Source organism: Centrocercus urophasianus, unplaced genomic scaffold (assembly GCF_019232065.1).
Source record: "Centrocercus urophasianus isolate 14NV4802_14NV808 unplaced genomic scaffold, USGS_Curo_1.0 seq_10, whole genome shotgun sequence".
NCBI classification, from domain to species: domain Eukaryota; kingdom Metazoa; phylum Chordata; class Aves; order Galliformes; family Phasianidae; genus Centrocercus; species Centrocercus urophasianus.
Window position 1 is genome coordinate 23,233,802 of NW_024884142.1, and position 18,390 is coordinate 23,252,191.

General features: G+C 39.5%; 1 protein-coding gene across 1 annotated transcript; it reads left to right on the forward strand.

Annotated features, from left to right (window-relative positions):
- Positions 1-386: 386 nt before the first annotated feature.
- Positions 387-16,084, forward strand: DDX43 (DEAD-box helicase 43). Its single transcript, XM_042824684.1, has 17 exons — positions 387-492; positions 553-711; positions 800-855; positions 1,244-1,361; positions 2,656-2,763; positions 3,312-3,393; positions 4,472-4,628; positions 4,707-4,825; positions 5,098-5,208; positions 6,533-6,674; positions 8,829-8,929; positions 9,522-9,609; positions 11,622-11,749; positions 13,072-13,181; positions 13,921-14,059; positions 14,858-14,945; positions 15,977-16,084. The coding sequence occupies exons 1-17, from the start codon at positions 387-389 to the stop codon at positions 16,082-16,084; spliced, it is 1,920 nt and encodes a 639-aa protein (XP_042680618.1).
- The last annotated feature ends 2,306 nt before the right edge of the window (positions 16,085-18,390 follow it).

An 18,390-nucleotide genomic window follows, 5' to 3' on the forward strand; every position in this document is an offset into this window, starting at 1 on the left:
GTGTTGAATTTTTATTTTTATTTTACCGTGACAGTGACCAAACACTGGCACAGGTTGTCCAGAAGAGGCTCCACAGGAGGCCAGATTCCGCCAGCAGCATGGCCCTACACACTTGCCAGTCCCACAGGACCTCGAGCCGTACCTGCTCGGCTCACCCAAGGACCCTCTAAACCACGAAGGTCGCCCCCAAAGGTCGCGCAGACACAGCGCCCGAGCGCTGCGAGGGCGGGGACTCAGCCCGGGCAGGAGCGGCCGTAGGCTCCCCTACCCGCGCGCCGTCCCAGAAGCCAGCCAATCGCTGATCGGAGAGCCACTGGCGCTGGCCAATCCGTGCGCTCACAGCCTATAGGGCGGCCTAGCACGCAACGCGCGTCGAGTAAGCGGGGATGTCCGACTGGGAGGAGAGCAGCGACGAGGCCGCAGGGGCGCCGCCGTCTTCAGCGGTTGCCACCGCGCCCCTGTGGCAGCCGCCGGCCACCCCTCGGCCGAACAGCTCGCCGACAGAGGGCGAGCTGGGGCGAAGGGGCTCGGAGTGGCGGCAGGAGGCGGCAGCGAGCGTCGGAGGAGAGGAACGGGAATCCGGCGTGGTTGGCAGCCGCCGAAGTCAGGCAGTGCGATGGCAGCGCCCGAGAGCCGCCGCAGGCAGAGCTCAGGAGGCTGGGGAGCCTCTCTGCTTCCTCATCAGCAGGGCCCTGGCCGGGGTTTTGATAGGTAACGGCAGCCGTGCCCCCTGTTAGCATTTAGTTTGTGAGAGTGTGGCTTTTGCTGTAGGTGTTACAGAAATTTCTCCTTGTAACAGGTCGGGGAGGAGCTAAAATAAGAGAACTTGAGGAATCTTCGGGTTCTAGGATACAGGTACTGTGTGTCTTTCAGGAACGGGGTATCACTTGAGTCATAGAGTCATGGAATGGTTTGGATTGCAAGGGACCTTCAAGATCATGTAGCTCCAATCCCTGCTAAAAGCAGGGACGCCTCCCTCAGACCTGCTTTGTTGCTCAGAGTTGCTCAGAGCCCCATCCAGCCTGGCCTTGCAGGTGGAGCTTACTGGTTTTTGTCTGTGAGGTTGTTTTTTTTCTGGTTTTCCATATTTCTTTTAAGAAGGGGATTAAAGGGCCTTTCCCGAGGGGAGAAATTCAAATTTGGAGGAAAAACTAAAGATTGTTTGCAGTGCATACTTATATTTATATAAAAGTTCACCTGGTCTGTGTAGTATTAAAAACTCAGTGGAGTTTTATGAATGCAGGTTATTAAGGGAGCCTCTGAAGCAGAAGTGAAGATTTTCGGCAGTGTTGCTGTGCAGAACAAAGCCAAGGTGCTGATTGATGAAACAGTTGTAAGCTGTGGACAAAGTGACTGTAGAGGTGGGTCTGAGAAATTTAAGAAGTGTATTATGGGAGGGGGAAAAAAGACTGTAGGTCATCTTAATCTCTGTTGGTAGTTTGAAGTGGTTTTATGTTCTTAGTGTTTTATCAGAGTGAAATGACTGACCTTGATTTTAAAGCAGAACTATCTAGACATCCTCCCCTGTCAGCTGGCAATGGCTTTCCTCCTTCAGATAGCAGACTTCTGTGAATATCTCTTCCCAGGTGTTTCCAACAATTTTAATAGATGTTATACTGTTTGCTTTTTTGCATTATCAGTCCTATCATTTAAAAATCCAAATATCACTTCTAGGATAGGTTTTAATGTAGTTAATGTAGTATCTTGGCAATAATGAAATTAGGTTTGTACAGATGTAGGCTATAAAACTAACGTACCAATCACGGTAAGGGTGGATCCTTTTCACAGGGCATTAACATTGATGGTTTGGTGTTGCACATCATGCTTCATTTTACTGGGCTTCAGTGCATTATGTGGCTATGTAAGTAATGATTGTACATGAAGATGCTGGTATTTGATGTTTGGCTTGTTTAACTGCACAGTAAGTCCTGAGGGAGAAGAACCACATCCATAGTTGTTGCTCTGAGGCACTGATGAGGAAAAAAAAATTAAGAATAGTGTTCCAGATTTAGAATAAGGAACGGAGTAGCTGTGAGTGCAGGCTTTCAGAAGTGCCTCAGAAGGTACTCTGGAATGTTTTATTCAAGAAGCCAGGATTAAGTAATGTATCCTACATGTGTGTAACTGTCGTTTTCCCTTGTATTTCATTCTTTTCAATAACAAATGTGTTGTCATTTATATTTCCAGTGTAAAAACTCACTTTCATGAGAAGCATTAACCTCATCAAAAAGGGCGTAACTTCACAGGAACTTTATTTTGGTGACACTGGATGCTTTAGAAGTAAATCTTGCTCTTGTAGCTGTTGAAATTAAACTTTGTTTGCTATCACCTGCCTGACTCAAAACTTTCCCAAAAGCCCCATGCTCAGCAAGCCATGTGTACAACTGGAGGAGCAGCGTTCTGGATCCTGTCCTTCCTCTAGTTAAAGATGTTTAAATGCTTCCTTTCTTACCAGAATTGTGTTCGCACTGGTTTTTCTGCTAATGTTTCAGACTGAGACCTAAGAAAGAACTCTCTTTTAAGTGTTTCATGTCTACTTAAAATCACATAAGAGGTTTGCAGTACAAAAAGAAAATAAGGTTTGTGTTTGGGGGGAGAGAGGTTCTACGTTTCCAATAGATCTCTCAGACAGCAACTTTGATACTGACTCCACAGGAAAATCCTTGGATGTTATCAATCCTGAGAATACTCCAAAGAAACCCGTGATTGACTGGGCCTCTCTTCGAGAAAACAGAGCTAAATATGAGGCTATGAAGTGGGCAGGTTAGTTCTAAAATGTTGCTTGTATGGTATTCTTTCACATTATAGATCTCTTGCATGTGTCAACATTCTTAATTTTTGGTTTGAGGCTACTGAATCTTTCAGCGTCCAAATTAGTTAAGGGTATTCATGAAGTGGGCATGTCAGCATTTCTTAGAATGGTCATGGAGGATACTAGTCACACTAGTCACTGTGATGAGTCTGCAATTACTAGATTAATGGTTTTTTACTTCAGCCTTTGAAAATGCAATGGTTTTGTAGCACTGTAGTGACTGCAGCAAAAATCTGAATGTTATTAAAATATTGTACTGGATACATCAGCAGATATTATTTTAGTGCTTGGAAGGCAGGGAATGGTTCTTTTGCAGGTGTTTTAAGTGTTTCTCATAGTTTTCAGCTTTTGCTCAAACTGCTGTGGCCTACCACTGTGTTTTGACTAGCTCTCTAGTACTGGGCATAGATTACTTGGATTTGAGATTTCCACCTTAAGTTATAAAAGACTTTGAATGTCCAGCATTTCTTCCTGACTTGCTTTCTTGTGATTGTTTAAGACCTGCCTCCAATTGAGAAAAACTTCTATAAAGAATCATCAAGGACTGCATCCATGTCACCAGAAGAAGTAAAACTGTGGCGGTAAGATCATTTCTGTAGGGAATTGTGTGCTTGGCAGAAAAGACTGTTAGCATAACAAAACCTGTGTGGTGGGTGATGAAATACTGAGACAGCTATTAATCTTACTGTCTAGTGGTAGCCTGGCTCTTCTTAGGGGCTCTTTATTTGGAATTAAACAGCTTTCATTACTTATTGCATGGTTTGGTGTTGTTTTGTTTTTTTTCCTCTTTTACCTTTACCTTTTCACAGTGAGTTTCCTTAGCAATGTTATTGTTCTAGCTATTCAAGAGCAGCAGAACATTGTTTTGTGGGTTCAGAACTTGCACTGAGCAATAGTAGCACTTCTCTTATAAACAGAGGAATGTTTTTCACTTTATGCCTTAGTTTTAGGGGGAGAGTAAAAGATCCTGAAAAAATGTATTTCTATGAACATGAGAAGTTGAATTACTCATTCTTTTCCTAGCCTACCCACAGCTTGAAGTAAAACTATTTGCAGAATTGAGTCTTCTGGACAGAAGAGGACAGGGATAAAGATCAAATACTTATCTGTATTAACACCTCAAAACTCAATTTTCATATCGCTTTTGTGATTTTTTTTTTTTTTTTTTTTTTTTTTTTTTTAGCACCTTTTTTCTAACATGTTTCATCTTTGTTTTCTAGAACATCAAGGAAGCTGCTCCAGAAGTATTTGGGGAAGGTTTTACCCGAAATATAGGGTTCTAACAAAGAAGTTCAGTCCATTCCTAAGAGTCACTTATAGCAGCTCTTTAACTTCTAATAGAGTGTGATTGAAGTCTGATATGACAGCAGTGCAGTCCTTAATATCCATGCATGATTTCCAGTCCTTCGTTCTTAAGAAAGATTTAACTTATGAGAATAATTCATTGACTAATCGTGAGTCCTACGGAAGCATTTCTCCAATGAGGGTTATTTGAAAGTTAAGGGAACAGTTAGAAATTTCGTTAGAGAAACTGATTTTTTTCTTTTATTAGTTATTGAATTTCAGGAAAAAAGCATGTCAAAAAGGTGCAGTCTCTTGTGTTTGCTTTGCTTCTTCTGATAGATTTTAGAGCTAATGCAATACTTTAATTCTCTACAGGAAAGAAAATAACAATATAATCTGTGATGACTTAAAAGAAGGTGAAAAGCGCTGCATTCCCAATCCTGTTTGTAAATTTGAAGATGTATTTGAGCAATATCCTGATATTATGGCTAACATAAGGAAAATTGGTTTTCAGAAACCTACACCAATTCAGGTACTTCTTCCATTTTGATGACTCTTTAACTGAAACTTAGGATTAAAACACATCTAAGTATTCGTTGTTTTATGTTAGTCCCAGGCATGGCCAATCATACTACAAGGAATTGATCTTATTGGCATAGCACAGACTGGTACCGGGAAGACATTAGCTTACTTAATGCCTGGATTCATTCATTTGGCTTCACAACCAATGTAAGGACTGTTCACATATTTGAGCTGTTTAGATGTGGATACTTCCTCTTCTGAAATAATGATTTTCTAGTGGGGGAAAAAATAATGATAATGATCATAATAAATCTGGTGGAAGATGTGTGAATCTTGTAACATAAATTCCTTTATGCTGTAATAAGAGGATGTAGCAGTGTATTGTGGAAGTCTAGAGGAGCATAGAAATGTTCTATTGTCAGATGTGACAGATGTTGTGTAGCCTCTTATGCTCCCATTCTTAAGATGTTTTATTGCAGACCCAGAGATGAGCGTGGAGGGCCAGGGATGTTGGTCCTTGCTCCCACCCGAGAACTGGCACTGCAAGTAGAGGCGGAGTGCTTGAAGTACACGTACAAAGGATTTAAAAGGTGATCTCCCTTCTCACCTGTTTAAGTTGCATTTTCTACCATTTGTGACCTAATTCATCTCCTGAAATTGCATTCGTTAAGGAGATGGGGGTGCTAAAAAGTTTCATACTTCCTCAGTTTTTATGATGTGTGCTTGACTGCCCTCATGGTGAAAATATTACCTGCATGGTTGTGTCTTCTGCACTGCAAAAGCGTTGCCTCGCATCCTTCTCATATGGACAGCTGAGTAGTGTCCCTGTCTTCTCTTTGGCAAGCTTTTAGGTTATACAACACTAAGATCTCCCCAAACCTTGCCACCCTCAAATTGAACAGTTACTTTGAATTCCCAGCTTCTCATGTCATGCACTCCAGCCTCTTGACCATTCTGGTAGCTGCTGGCTGGACTTGTGTCAGTCTGTACAGGTCTGGTAACTGAGGTGGGGATACAAAAAGTGGAAATGGTGATGCTTCAGGTGTGATCCTGCAAGTACCAAATAAAGAAGCATAGTGAATTCTCTTAAAAAGCTCCTGGCTGTGTTCTCTGTAATACACAGCTGGTTTTCTCTACTCGGAGATTACACTGCTGAATAACATGGTTTCTTGCCCACTCAAGTCTTTTCTGCAAAGCTATCTTCCAGCATGTGGGCCATGAGCCAGGGGGTTATTCCATCCCCATCTTTGCTTTTGTTAAACTGCATGCTTCAGCCCACTTCTGCCTTTTGTGGTCCTTAAATAACTGCCCTGCCCTCTAGTGTATTAAGTGCTTCCTTAATTTGGTGTCATCCACAACTTTGCTAAGAGTGCAGGTGTTTATTTAAGCTATTAAATAGACATTGCTATATTCTGAAATCTACTTCTAGGATTCTCTGGTAGCTTTGCATAGCAGCCTTACCAAATGCAGAGTCATGCATGCTGCTTCCTTCTCAAACATATTTTGTAGAATTCTTAAAGGCCATGTATTAGCCTAACATCTTACTGGATGTGCTGATTGATTTAACAGTAAAACATGTGGCCTATGAAGGTACTGCTTAGAAAATGATGCATTCTTAACATTCATTTATTTTGGTGTGAATGTCTTCAGATCAGATGTAGCTTAATAGCCAACTGTCCTTCCTTTTATTACTTCTGCAATTTCGGCATAAAACTGTTGCTGCCCTTTTGAGGGGGGAGGGGGGGGTTCATTCTTGTGAAGCCCATTCTGTCAGTCCTAACTGTTGTCTTCCTTCCTTTTCATATTTCATGATTATACATCTTAAAATGAAGCAACTTTGTGATACTGCTTTGAGAAAGATAAACTTCAGTTGAACCTTAACCTTCTTCTTCTGTTAATCATCTTATTTTTCAGTATCTGCATATATGGTGGTGGGGACCGGAAAGCGCAGATAAATGTGGTGACCAAAGGTGTGGATATTGTTATTGCTACTCCTGGGAGACTGAATGATCTTCAAATGAACAACTTCATAAACTTGAAGAGCATAACGTACTTGGCAAGTAGCTGATATGGGGAAGTAGTGCATCAGCTGGGAAATGGTGGCTTAGTCTGAACTCAAGGTTCAATTTGCTTTTCTTTAAACATTCTGAATCTCAACTGAAACATCGAGATTGGTGCTGGGGGAGTGGTTTGTGCTTACTGTGACCGTGTTGAAGATAAAGGATATTCCCTGGAGGGGGAAAAAAAAAAAAAAATAAGGCTTCTAGAACAGTAAGCATTTCAAAGATGATGAATTATTATCCCACACTAGTAATCTTTGTGGTTTCCAAGTCTATTTTGTGAAGATCAGTTACTAGTAGATGAAATGCCTTTCCTGAGTTGGCTTTTCCTCTTTTGAAAGTTGCTAGTGACTCAATTCTTAGTAGATAAACCAGTTAGGTATTTGTCAGTTTGGGTGAATGACTTCTTTTCACATCAGTGGCAAAATAGCCATACCAATACCATCCACGGGTTCATGTGCTTTCACTTCCTTCTTGCTTTTGGCTGTGCTGGACATTTAATTCAATTACTATTTTGTAAAAGATTTCCGTACATTTACGTTATTTGTGTGTTTGCTTAATTGTTGCCTTGTTGCCTAGTCTGACAGTTTGGCCTGCTTTTCCTCCTTTATCTGCCCCTCAGTTCCCAAGTGCTGAATACTTACCGTGCTTTACAAACGAGCTCCAATTCTTGCTAATGTTGGTGAGCTCCCTGGCAGAACCAGTGGTGGTGTAGCACCGTGAGACACAGCAGCCTTATTTTAGAGATAAAAGAGGGGTATTTATTTTTACAATTGACATCATGGACATAGAACACTCTTCATTAAAGAGCTTTATTTATGATTTGCATTTAAAGATACTGATAAGGCTTGTGAATTCTCCCCAAGTGCAGTGCTGTTATTATGCAGATGTTTCGCATAGGATTTCCAAGGGAGAAAATCCACTCAAGACAGTGTCTTATAGCTACTGTTATGTCTTCTCTGTTTTGGTGGGGGTATTTGTTGGTTTTTTTGTTATCTAAAAACCAACCCACAAGTACCCATTTTTAGAGATGATTAATTATATTTGAATATATGTTATACACAAGGTGAGCTGGAAGCATCAGGGAATTTGTCTGCTCTGACAGAGACATCGAATTAGTTGCAGTCTTGAGTCAATTTTTTAGAAATCCAGTCAGGTAGGCTGATGTTTTCCCATAATTTCTGAGGAAGCACTGGGAAATTGGTTATATACATCCTTTTGATTGTTTACAGTGATTGTTTACTTGAAATGACATTGTATGTCATTTCAAGATGGCATTCTGTCTTGCTGTGTTCAGGATAAATTAGTATTCATTTGTCAGTGATTTGAGTGGGTTTTTTCTATTGTAAGAACATTGGAACTTTGTATAAATAATTGGGACAGTGATTGAGGAGAGAATATAGTAGAAAAAAATAGGTAGTCTATAAACTAGGATATAAAAGGTACATGGGAGCAATATTTTCATTTTTTAATTACTGTAAAATATATACAAAAACAGAAAACTTACCCATAACTGATCTAATTTAAAAAAATATTCTGTGTTTGTGAAGTGGCCTGCAAGAATTACTTGCGAAGAAAAATAACTGAAATGGTATTAGCAAACAAGTAAGCTTGTATTGATAACAAGAAGTCTAAGATGTTCTCAACTGAGGATGAGGGTTCTGTTCCCAGTAGCTGTACTAAAAGCTTTAAGCTCCCTTCCTCTCTCCCCCAGTGAAATAAGTTTGAGCTTGGAGAATGTTGATATCCAAGTGTGAGCCAAAAGGTACAGTCTGTCTTTTTTCCTAGTTCATATAAGGGTTTGAGTTGGTACATTTCTAATAACCTTCCATTGAAAGGATATTGCGTAAGGTCCCCCATTATGTTGTATGAGTGTTTTAGAAAACAAACCAACAAAAGCTTTAAGTATGCTCCTTTATTGACTTCGTGTTCTCAGAGATTTTATGGATTTTTCTCTTGTTCTGTCTGCAAATGTACTAAGTGAAAAAGCCCAAAAGAAATTGGAGGGGTATAACAAACTGAACAGGTTTTGTGATAAATTAGGAAATGGTTTCTGAAATAAAGACTGTTACCATTAAAGTGATCTGCTATGAAATGTCTTGCTGAAACCCTTACCCGAAGAATAGATGCAAACTCCTTGTTCTAAGCAGGTTTTAGATGAGGCTGACAAAATGCTGGATATGGGATTTGAACCTCAGATAATGAAGATCTTAATAGATGTGCGGCCAGACAGACAAACTGTTATGACAAGGTATGTAAATGGAGTAGTGCTCTATGCTTAAGGTTATTAGACAAGTGAACAATGAAACACATACTATTTTACTAACAACTTTTGGTAGCCTACAAGGGAATTGCTTCAGGTTTATTTTATCTATCTGTGTCTAGTTGGTGCTGGTGAATCTTTTGACAGTTTGCATTTTTTTCCCCCTTTTGTGCTATTTTCCATCAACTATAGAAATGATGGTATTTTTTCCAAAAAAGGAAGGTGACCTGGGAATGCTGTGAAGAATGTTTTGAATCAGAGCTACTGTTTCAGAGAACAGTCTTAGAAGCTTTTGAATTAAAACTTTTTGAGCTACTAAACAATGTATTGTTTTCATTGGAAAGGCTGCAGAACTGTTACTCCTGACTTCAATCTGGAATGTTGCCTGGCAAGCAGGAGTTCTGTTTACATTAATAAACTTCTTCAAATGATTTCGAAATGCTGGAAGAGCTCACTTCTGTTGCTCTGTACTCAAGGTTTTCTCTGGCATGTAAGGTAGAAGAAACAAGTAGTGTGAAGAGATTAACAAACTGGGGAAGATCTTGTGCTGTGTTCTTATCAGTCTTCTCTTCCCATTTAGTGCTACTTGGCCTGATGGTGTTCGTCGCCTCGCAAAATCCTATTTGAGAAATCCCATGATCGTGTATGTTGGCACTCTTGACTTAGCAGTAAGTTCTTTTGTTGTTGATAGGGCAAGGGGGAATGGGCTCAAACTGAGACAGAGGAGGTTTAGGTTAGATATTAGAAGGCAGTTTTTCACACAGAGGGTGGTGACGCACTGGAACAGGCTGCCCAAGGAGGCTGTGGATGCCCCATCCCTGGAGGCACTCAAGGCCAGGCTGGATGTGGCTCTGGGCAGCCTGGTCTGGTGGTTGGTGACCCTGCACATAACAGGGGGGTTGAAACTACATGATCATTGTGGTTCTTTTCAACCCAGGCCATTCTATGATTCTATACATTGTTGTTGTTTTGAAGTATCTGCAGTTTGACAAGGAAACTTTTACTTGGAAGCATGTGCAAGTAAATGCAGATGACTTTAAAATCAATCTGGACTTTCAAAAAATTCCATGTTATCCTATGTAAAGCTTCAGCAGAAGTTTAGAAAGAACTTTTAAAAATGAAAATAAAAAGGGCTGATGTTTCTGTAATGAGATCTTGGAGTCCTAGATCTCCAATAGAAGATGTTACAAGCATCAAGTGTGAGTCAAATACTTGTATTTGAAAATTGTACTTCGCAGCGCCTCCTGTCTTGCCTGAAGCCTTGTTTCTCCAGCCTTTGGTTTTGTTGAGCAAGCTCTTGTTCCTTTTGCCTCTGAAGGACTTCTTTGTCTTATATACAGATCCTTATCTGGATCTGTCTTTTACCTGCATATTTCCCACAGAGAATGGAAGCTCCACACTAAACTTCCGGAGGTCACTTGTCTAGGTCAGGAATATGTGGTACTGCAGGAGCTGTCTTTTGAAGTCCGAAGCTTTTAATGTACAGATGTAGTTGTTGTGTTTGTGCAGATATGTGTAGTTTGCTTAAGCAGTGACAGAATTTACAGAAATGTTAGTGGTTCCAAGATCTCTTACATCCTGATGTAGAGATTGCTGTAGGTTTGGCTTAAATTGCAGAGTTTTCTTTTTAAGTTTCCCTTTCTTAGTCCTAGGGAATGAATAAATGTGTGGTACGCTTTCAGGTGGAAATAAGGGAAAATGTATTTTTCCTCTGTTATGCTGGCAACTGTGTTTTTGTCAAAGGCAAACCCATCAACAAGATTGCAATTTGACATAACAGCTATTGCAGCTCTCTTGTCCAGTGTTTTCGTTTCTTATGGAGCATCATTCAATTGAAGAGGTGCCTTCTGAAAGGGGGAAGGGTTTCCATGTGAAAAGAGACCTGTTCTACGTACCTGGTAAATTTTGCAGCTCTTGCCATAAGATTATGATGTAGAGCCACAAGAAAGCCAAGGCCTTTGTACCACTTAAATAGAGTCACAGAATATTCCAAGTTGGACGAGATCACTGAGTCCAACTCCTGGCTCCAGAGAGCGCCACCCAAAATTCAAAATTAGTGTCTGAGAGCAGTGTCCAAACACTGCCTGAATGAGGTTGTGATGACTACCCTGGGGAGCCTGTCCCAGTGCCTGACTGCCCTCTGATGAAGATCCACTTCCTAATATCCAATCTTGACTTCCCTTGGTGCAGCTTCCTGCTGTTCCCTTGCAGTTAATATACTCAGCCATTCTGTGATAACCTTCAAATATAATGAAGTGAAGCTTTTTCTAATAAAAGCTGGTGTTTAAAGAATTGGACAGAACTAATCATTGCGAATAGCTGGCACAACTTTCTTTAAAAGCTTCTCCTTTCAAATAAGACTGCAATTGTTCCAAGTTTCTCTGAATAGGCGTAAGATACTCCAGTTATTTTTATTTTAATTGAACTACTGTACTCTGTTCTAAACCAGTGATAAGAATTCACTATAAATATGTGATTGAGTAAACTACTTAAAGATAAAATTAGTTACTCTCCCAAAGCAACTGGAAAACCAGAAATCTGCATCATTTGAAATCCTAACTGAAATCTAGTTGTAAAATAGTTTTTGTGCTGTTATGTTACTAGTTTTGTAATATTATGTGTGGATAAATAAAAATATTATTCAAATCTGTTTCTAAGTATCCTTTTTAATGTTTAACAGGCAGTAAATACAGTAGAACAGGAAGTTATTGTTATCAACGAAGAAGAAAAAAAAGCTTTCATGGAAAACTTCATTGATTCTATGAAGCCAAAAGATAAGGCCATCATTTTTGTTGGAAAGAAGTCTACGTATGTAATTAATTCCTAGTATTATATTTGTGGGGTTTTTTTTTGTTTGTTTGTTTTTTAACCAGAGGGATCTTAGTTCAAATAGTAATTAACAAATATAACAGCTCTTGTCAATAGTGTGCTGGTAATTCTTGCTATCTTTCCTGCGGATAATTTGACTAGGAGTCACATTTTTTTTGATACTGATAGTGGTGGTGAGAAGTCTCTATCTAACATATTTGGAATACATGGTAACATTGTTAAGGACACCTTAATATCACTTCACAGAACCACACAGAATGGCCCAGGTTGGAAGGGACCTCAAAGATCATAATCTCCAACGCCCCTGCCACATGCAGGGACACCAACTTCCACATTTAATACCAGACCAGGATGCCCCATCCAATCTGGCCTTGAACACCTTCAGGGATGGGGCATCTACAGCCTCTCTGGGCAGTTTTTGCTTTTCACTGGCATGTGAAGCTGATGTGTATGAGACCTGGTGGCAGGAATGTATTGCTACCGTAAGTCCCTTTCTTTTTCCCTCCTTCATACAAGGAAGAGGGGAAAAAAAGTTCAGGTTAGTTCAGGTTCACACCCTCTGGTTTATTGAAGAGCTGGAACTAATTTTGCTAGACACAATGTTCTTTCTCTCCTAACCATCAGTGGTTGGTTTGTGTGTCCTTCAGTGTATCTTGGAAGTTCCAGGCTACATTTGTGGGCTTTTGGGAGTTTTCCTCTGAATAGGTCTAAGTTAATACCTAGAAGTTCTCTTGAACAGTCAGCATGGGAAGCTGCTCCTGCTTCCAGCTGATGAATTTTGTTGCTTTGGCCGTTTAATACATGGATATGCTTTGACAGAAATCTAGAAGGGCTTCAGACTTTTGTCTAGAATAATAATGGTGAACTGTCTTCTTTTGTGAAGTCTACAGTACAGTCCTGAGATATGTTAATGCTGAAAAAGGAATAAATTTTGTAAGAAAGCATTTAGTTTAAGGCAAATCCTTTAGGAGAGAAGACTGAGTGATCTGGTGACATCTTCCCTGCCTTAACAGAGTAACTGTGAGCTCATGGTTGGGACTTCCTTAACACATAGGTGCCTGTCTTTGCTTTCCAGGTGCACTGTTTCCATTAAAGGCCTTTTCTGATAGGACAGAGAAGGGCTTGAAATAAAAGTACGTGAAGAAATAAGAACGTTCTGTGCTTGTTTCCATGTTGTTTTATAAAAAGTATCACCTGATCTATAGGGTCTTGTGTGCTGTCTTACACATTTACGTATTGCTGGCACATTATCTTTCTGTTCTGTTGTCTTTCTGCTGAACCATTGTTTTATTTCATGTTAGAGCTGATGACGTAGCAAGTGACCTCGGTGTCAAAGGAGTCCCAGTGCAGTCTCTTCATGGTGACAGAGAGCAGTGTGATCGAGAACAGGCTTTAGATGACTTCAAGAAAGGTAGGTTTGGACCTAAACTTGGGCTAAACAAACCAGTGCTTTTAAGGCTTATCATATGCAGAATCTTTTCTGTAGTGTTGTGTCTTTGTTACCATAGGAATGAAAAGATCAGAGCTCTTCATGATTGTGTTTACCCTGTTAATCTGACAAACATACACAAAAGAAACAGCAAGCAAAAAATGATTGCTCTTAAAGAAAAAAAATAAAAATGGGTGACTAAGAGTTAAATTTTTTAAAGTCTTATTTTACTTTTGAAATGTATGGGGGGGAATTCTATCTTATGTTCATCTAAAGAACTGTGAATCGAAGCATCAAACAATGATGGTTTCAATGAAACAGTTCTCTTGGTGATGCCAGTAGGATTATACTTGAAGATTATTTGGTCACTTGATAATAGAACTAAGAATAGTGGCATGGTAAGGATGCAGGGTGAAAAAATAGTTCCTGAAGCTTCTGAGCTTTTTTTTTTTTTTTCCTCAGGGATTTTTTTTTTTTTTTTTTTTAATCTGCTGGACACACTTCTTGATTTTTCCTGCATCTTTCTTACATCTTGTGGAATAGCCAAATGACACTTTGGGTGCTTATGTACCACTTAATAGTGGAAACAAGACAGTGCAGAAAGTGTGTGTTTCCTTTATGTGTTGAATAGGTGTATTATGCACTGGGAAATCAGTGGAGTAGGGTGTGTTTTCTGTATATTTTATAAAATCACATTCTGTTTTGGTGGTTCTTTGTTTAGGTAAAGTCAGAATCCTGGTAGCTACTGACTTAGCATCCCGTGGCCTTGATGTGCATGATATTACTCATGTTTTTAACTTTGACTTCCCTCGCAACATTGAGGAATATGTTCACAGAGTAGGTCGTACTGGAAGAGCAGGGTAAGTTTTCACAATAAAATAGTAATATGTTATTGACTAACATCAGTATTTTGTGCATTTTATAGGTGTTTCTGTTGTCAAATTCTAGAGCTACAAGTGATAGAGAATGGGAGAGTGAGGCTTCAAGATGTGCCAAAGTATGCTTTCATGTTTTGAAATCCAGTAAAATTTTTAAGGCAAACAAGGTCTCTGGTTTTCTGTTTCATTTAAGCATTGGGAATTAAGAATGTTTGAAAGCTGGTTTAAGTGTGGGGGAGACTGAACAGGTTCAGAACACTTTTGTACAGGTATTCTGTAATCCTCTTCCTTGTTTGTGTTTTCATGAGCTGCTGTTTAGTTTCCAGGTAAGCCCACTGGAGAAAAGAAATGGGAGGGGCTTGAAAGGAACCCTTGGGAGTCTGCAGGCTGTCATGGTGGTGTAGTTTGACATTAGGAGTTCTAGTGCTGCATCCCCAGAGTAACACAAATGTGATAATTCTCTTTGTAAATATGTTGTGTGTGTGTGCTTCTTTTAATTGTGATATTAACACATCTCTTCATTCTTAAATATGTTGTCTTTGTGCTACATTTGTCTATATACCTAAATTAGTTCTGCTTTGCTCCAGTTTAGCCAAGTTGCTACACTGACCTTTACAAACAGTTGTTTTGTCACGTGCCAAGTAAATGCTCTAGCCAGATATCTGAAAGCCCATAAACTGCCTGTAGTCAAATCTATTGCTGTTGAAGTCAGTGGGGAAAACCTAGCAGCACAGATACCCATTATTATGAAGATCAACATTTATTGCATTTCTTTCCTAGACGTACTGGGAAGGCAGTAACACTTGTCACTAAGAAAGACTGGAAAGCTGCATCTGAGCTGATTGATATTCTGCAAAGAGCAAACCAAGTAAGAAAAAAATCTTAATTGTTACCAATGGTGTAAACCCACTTAGTCATTTACTTGAACCAGAGTTCAGGGTCTGACTCAAGTTGGGAATGTGGAGAGGAGGGGGATATGATGAATATGAATTTAATTGTATTTATGCAGGACCAGGAGAGTTGTGTGAACATCTGCAGAAACAACCAAAGCTTTAATCCTGGTCTGTCATCTAATAAGTCCTTAACACTGCATGGCTTTCTGATTGGTTTTGTTTATCTCCTGGGGAGAAAAAACCAACAGGGTGAACCCAGTTGTTTGTTTGTTTGTTTGTTTTTAATAGGATATTATAACTAGGAGCAGGTCTTGGAGTTCAGGGAAGTTGAGACCATCTCTGAATCCTTACTTTCACAGATAAAGTTGCAGCATTACTTACCTCATACACCAGGCTTTTTGTTGCGGCTGCATCCCTTGCCTGCTTCAAGCATTGCTTGCTTCAAGGATATCTAAGTTGACTTAGGTGTATCTAAATGTTCAATTTCAGAGCAGTCTTCCAAACTTGTACTGAATCAGTGCTGCTTGCTTGTGACAAACCAGAGGCAGTAAGCAGTCAATCAAATACCACGCTCATATATGCTGGAGAAGCTTGCTCTATGATCAGGACACTGATTAGTGCCTGGACACCTTTCACCTGCTGTATGGCTACTTGTTATAGCAGGTTGTGTAAGCAGTCTGTATTTGTTCATTATCATTGAAAGATGCATTTTTAGATTAAATACAGTGTTTTAATAAGTTACATGTTGCCATCAGAGATGGTGATGCTGGCGTACATAGGTAAGCTGAACATCCAGGCACATTGTGCTGATTACTTTTCAGTATACTCTCATGTAAAAAAAAAAAAAAAAAAAAACCACCACATTTTTTTTTCTCTTCCATCTCCACACAAAAGCAAATCTAAAGTTTGGGAGCAGACAAATAAGTTGCAATTTTGTAAAAACCAAGCCCAAAAGTTTTTAGAATTACTTAAAACTAAGCATGGCTTTGTGCTGCTTTCTTATCAGGTAGTTCCCGATGAACTTATTTCAATGGCAGAAAGATACAAACAATACCAAATCAGGAAAGAAATGGAAAAGGATATACTAAGACCTCAAAGAAAGTCATCCAAGTGACTGATCCCTTGAAATTACTAAAAAAAAAAAGTAAGTGATTATAGACACTGTTAGCATCTATGGGCTTGGATTTAGAAGCTTATTTTCTTAGTTGATTATTTTCTGCATCTGTTCCATTTAAATAAAAAGTATTTTTAAAAATGCTTTAGGAAAGAAAATGTCATTACCTTTATACATAAACAAACCTTGTTTTGTGCTTTGCGACTATTTTGGCTTTAACCTAAAGAAAGTTCATGCCGTAGGTATTCGTTGTGTGATGTGAGTAACTTCTAAAGCCGTTCTATAATGAATAAAAACAAATATTACAGATTTCTTTAATTATATGCAATACTGATGTTAAGAACATGACTTTTTTTTCTTGCAGAGAACTGGATTACTGAATGTAAACAATGTTTGTGTTACTTCAAGATACTGTACTTTCACACTGTTGTGCCACATCTGCCAGTGCCATGCAGAAGTATTTCACCGGATCACTTAGTTACGTAAAAGTAACACCACTCTCGAATTGTGCATTTCTTCCTTAAGCCGAAGTGGTGTTAACAAAGCTGTAAAGAGCTTCTTAGGAAAAAAGGACATTTGAACATCAGCTTTCTTTCTGATAAAGTTCATTCACATTTTACATGAGTTTCAGGTTCTGTCACTTGTGCTGTTACAGGTAACTAGAATCTTTGGAAGTTGTGTTTGAGATGACAATACAAATGGCGTTTGATGTGAACTTGTTTCCTTGTGTCATATGAATGAGTGAAAATCTAATAAACTGAATCTAAGTGAGATGAGAATGTTTTAGTAAGGTTATTCTCAAACAGTTCTGTCCTCCCCATTTCTTCTCTTGTTCATAAGTGAGATGAAATCCAGCCTTTATCCAGTGGCATCCTGGCTTGTATCAGGAATGGTGTGGTGAGCAGGACGAGGGAAGTCATCCTGCCCCTGAACTTGGCATTGGTGAGGCCTCTCCTGGAGTACTGTGTCCAGTTTTGGGTCCCTCAGTACAGAAAGGACATTGAGGTGCTGGAGCAGGTCTAAAGAAGGGCAACAAGGCTTGTGAAGGGCTTGGAGAATATGGCCTATGAGGAGAGACTGAAGGAACTGGGGCTGGTTAGTCTGAGGAAAAGGAAGCTGAGGGGAGACCTTATTGCTCTCTTCCAATACCTCAAAGGTGATTGCAGGAAGAGCAGGATTGGTCTCTTCTCACTGGTGACAGTGACAGAACGAGGGGAAATGGCCTCAAGTTGTGCCAGGGTAAGTTTAGATTGGATATCAGGAAAAACCTCTTTACGGAAATGGTGGTTAAGCACTGGAATGGGGGTCCCCAGGGAAGTAGCTGAGTCACCATCCCTGGATGTGTTTAAAAACCATTTGGATGTGATGTTCAGGGACATGGTTTAATGGAGGGTTGCTAGAGTTAGGGCAGTTAGGTTATGGTAGTAGGGTAGTTAGGTAGTTAGGGTAGTATGTTTAGGTTGTGGTTGGACTTGATGATCAAGAAGGTCTTTTCCATCCTGAGCAATTCTATGATTCTATGGTAGGTATTTCGCCTTCAAAAAAAAAAAAAGGCAGGCTAAAAATACGGACTTTGCATGGCTTCTTCTAAAAATAATTATAAAAATAATAAAGCAAAGCAGTTCTGAAGTGCTGTGTATTTATCACTCACGTCAGTACCAGGAAATGCTACAGTCCTTTTCTAACGTGTATTCAACATAAGAAGAAAATGAGCTGAACTCTCCAACTCTGGCAATGTCAGTCAAGCTGAATTTTGGTTTTGATAGCCTTTTAACAGGAAGGGTATCCTCTTTGATAACGGATTGAAAATGTGCATTTCTTTTCATGCAGATATTCATTGGTACAGTAACTTTTGTTTGCTGGTTAATTTTTGCTTCTCTTGCCAATTGCAATGAAAAGCCTTTTTTCCAAAGCAATTCTGAAGATGTGGGAAAGATCAGTTAATTCAGGAAGTTAATATGGCTTTTTTTTTTTTCCTTCCCTAACTTGAAGTCATGGAATTCATGTCTGTGCAATTAATTATTGCAAATTCTTACATATGTTCATAGTATGATTTGAAGATAGTTTGAAGGTGATGGCTGCATTTATATAGGAAAGACAAATACTGTCACAACCCATGAAAGGAGAGCTTTGGGGACTACCTGGCCAGTAAGCAGATAGAGATTGCAACGGTGAGTTTGAAGGATCCTGTGGTACACAAGGACATACAGTGGTTGTTTACTAAGGATTCCTGTTTATTGCAGAAGAACACAGATCACTACTACCAGGAACACTCTAATTGGTATGGCAAATATGTATGTATTAAA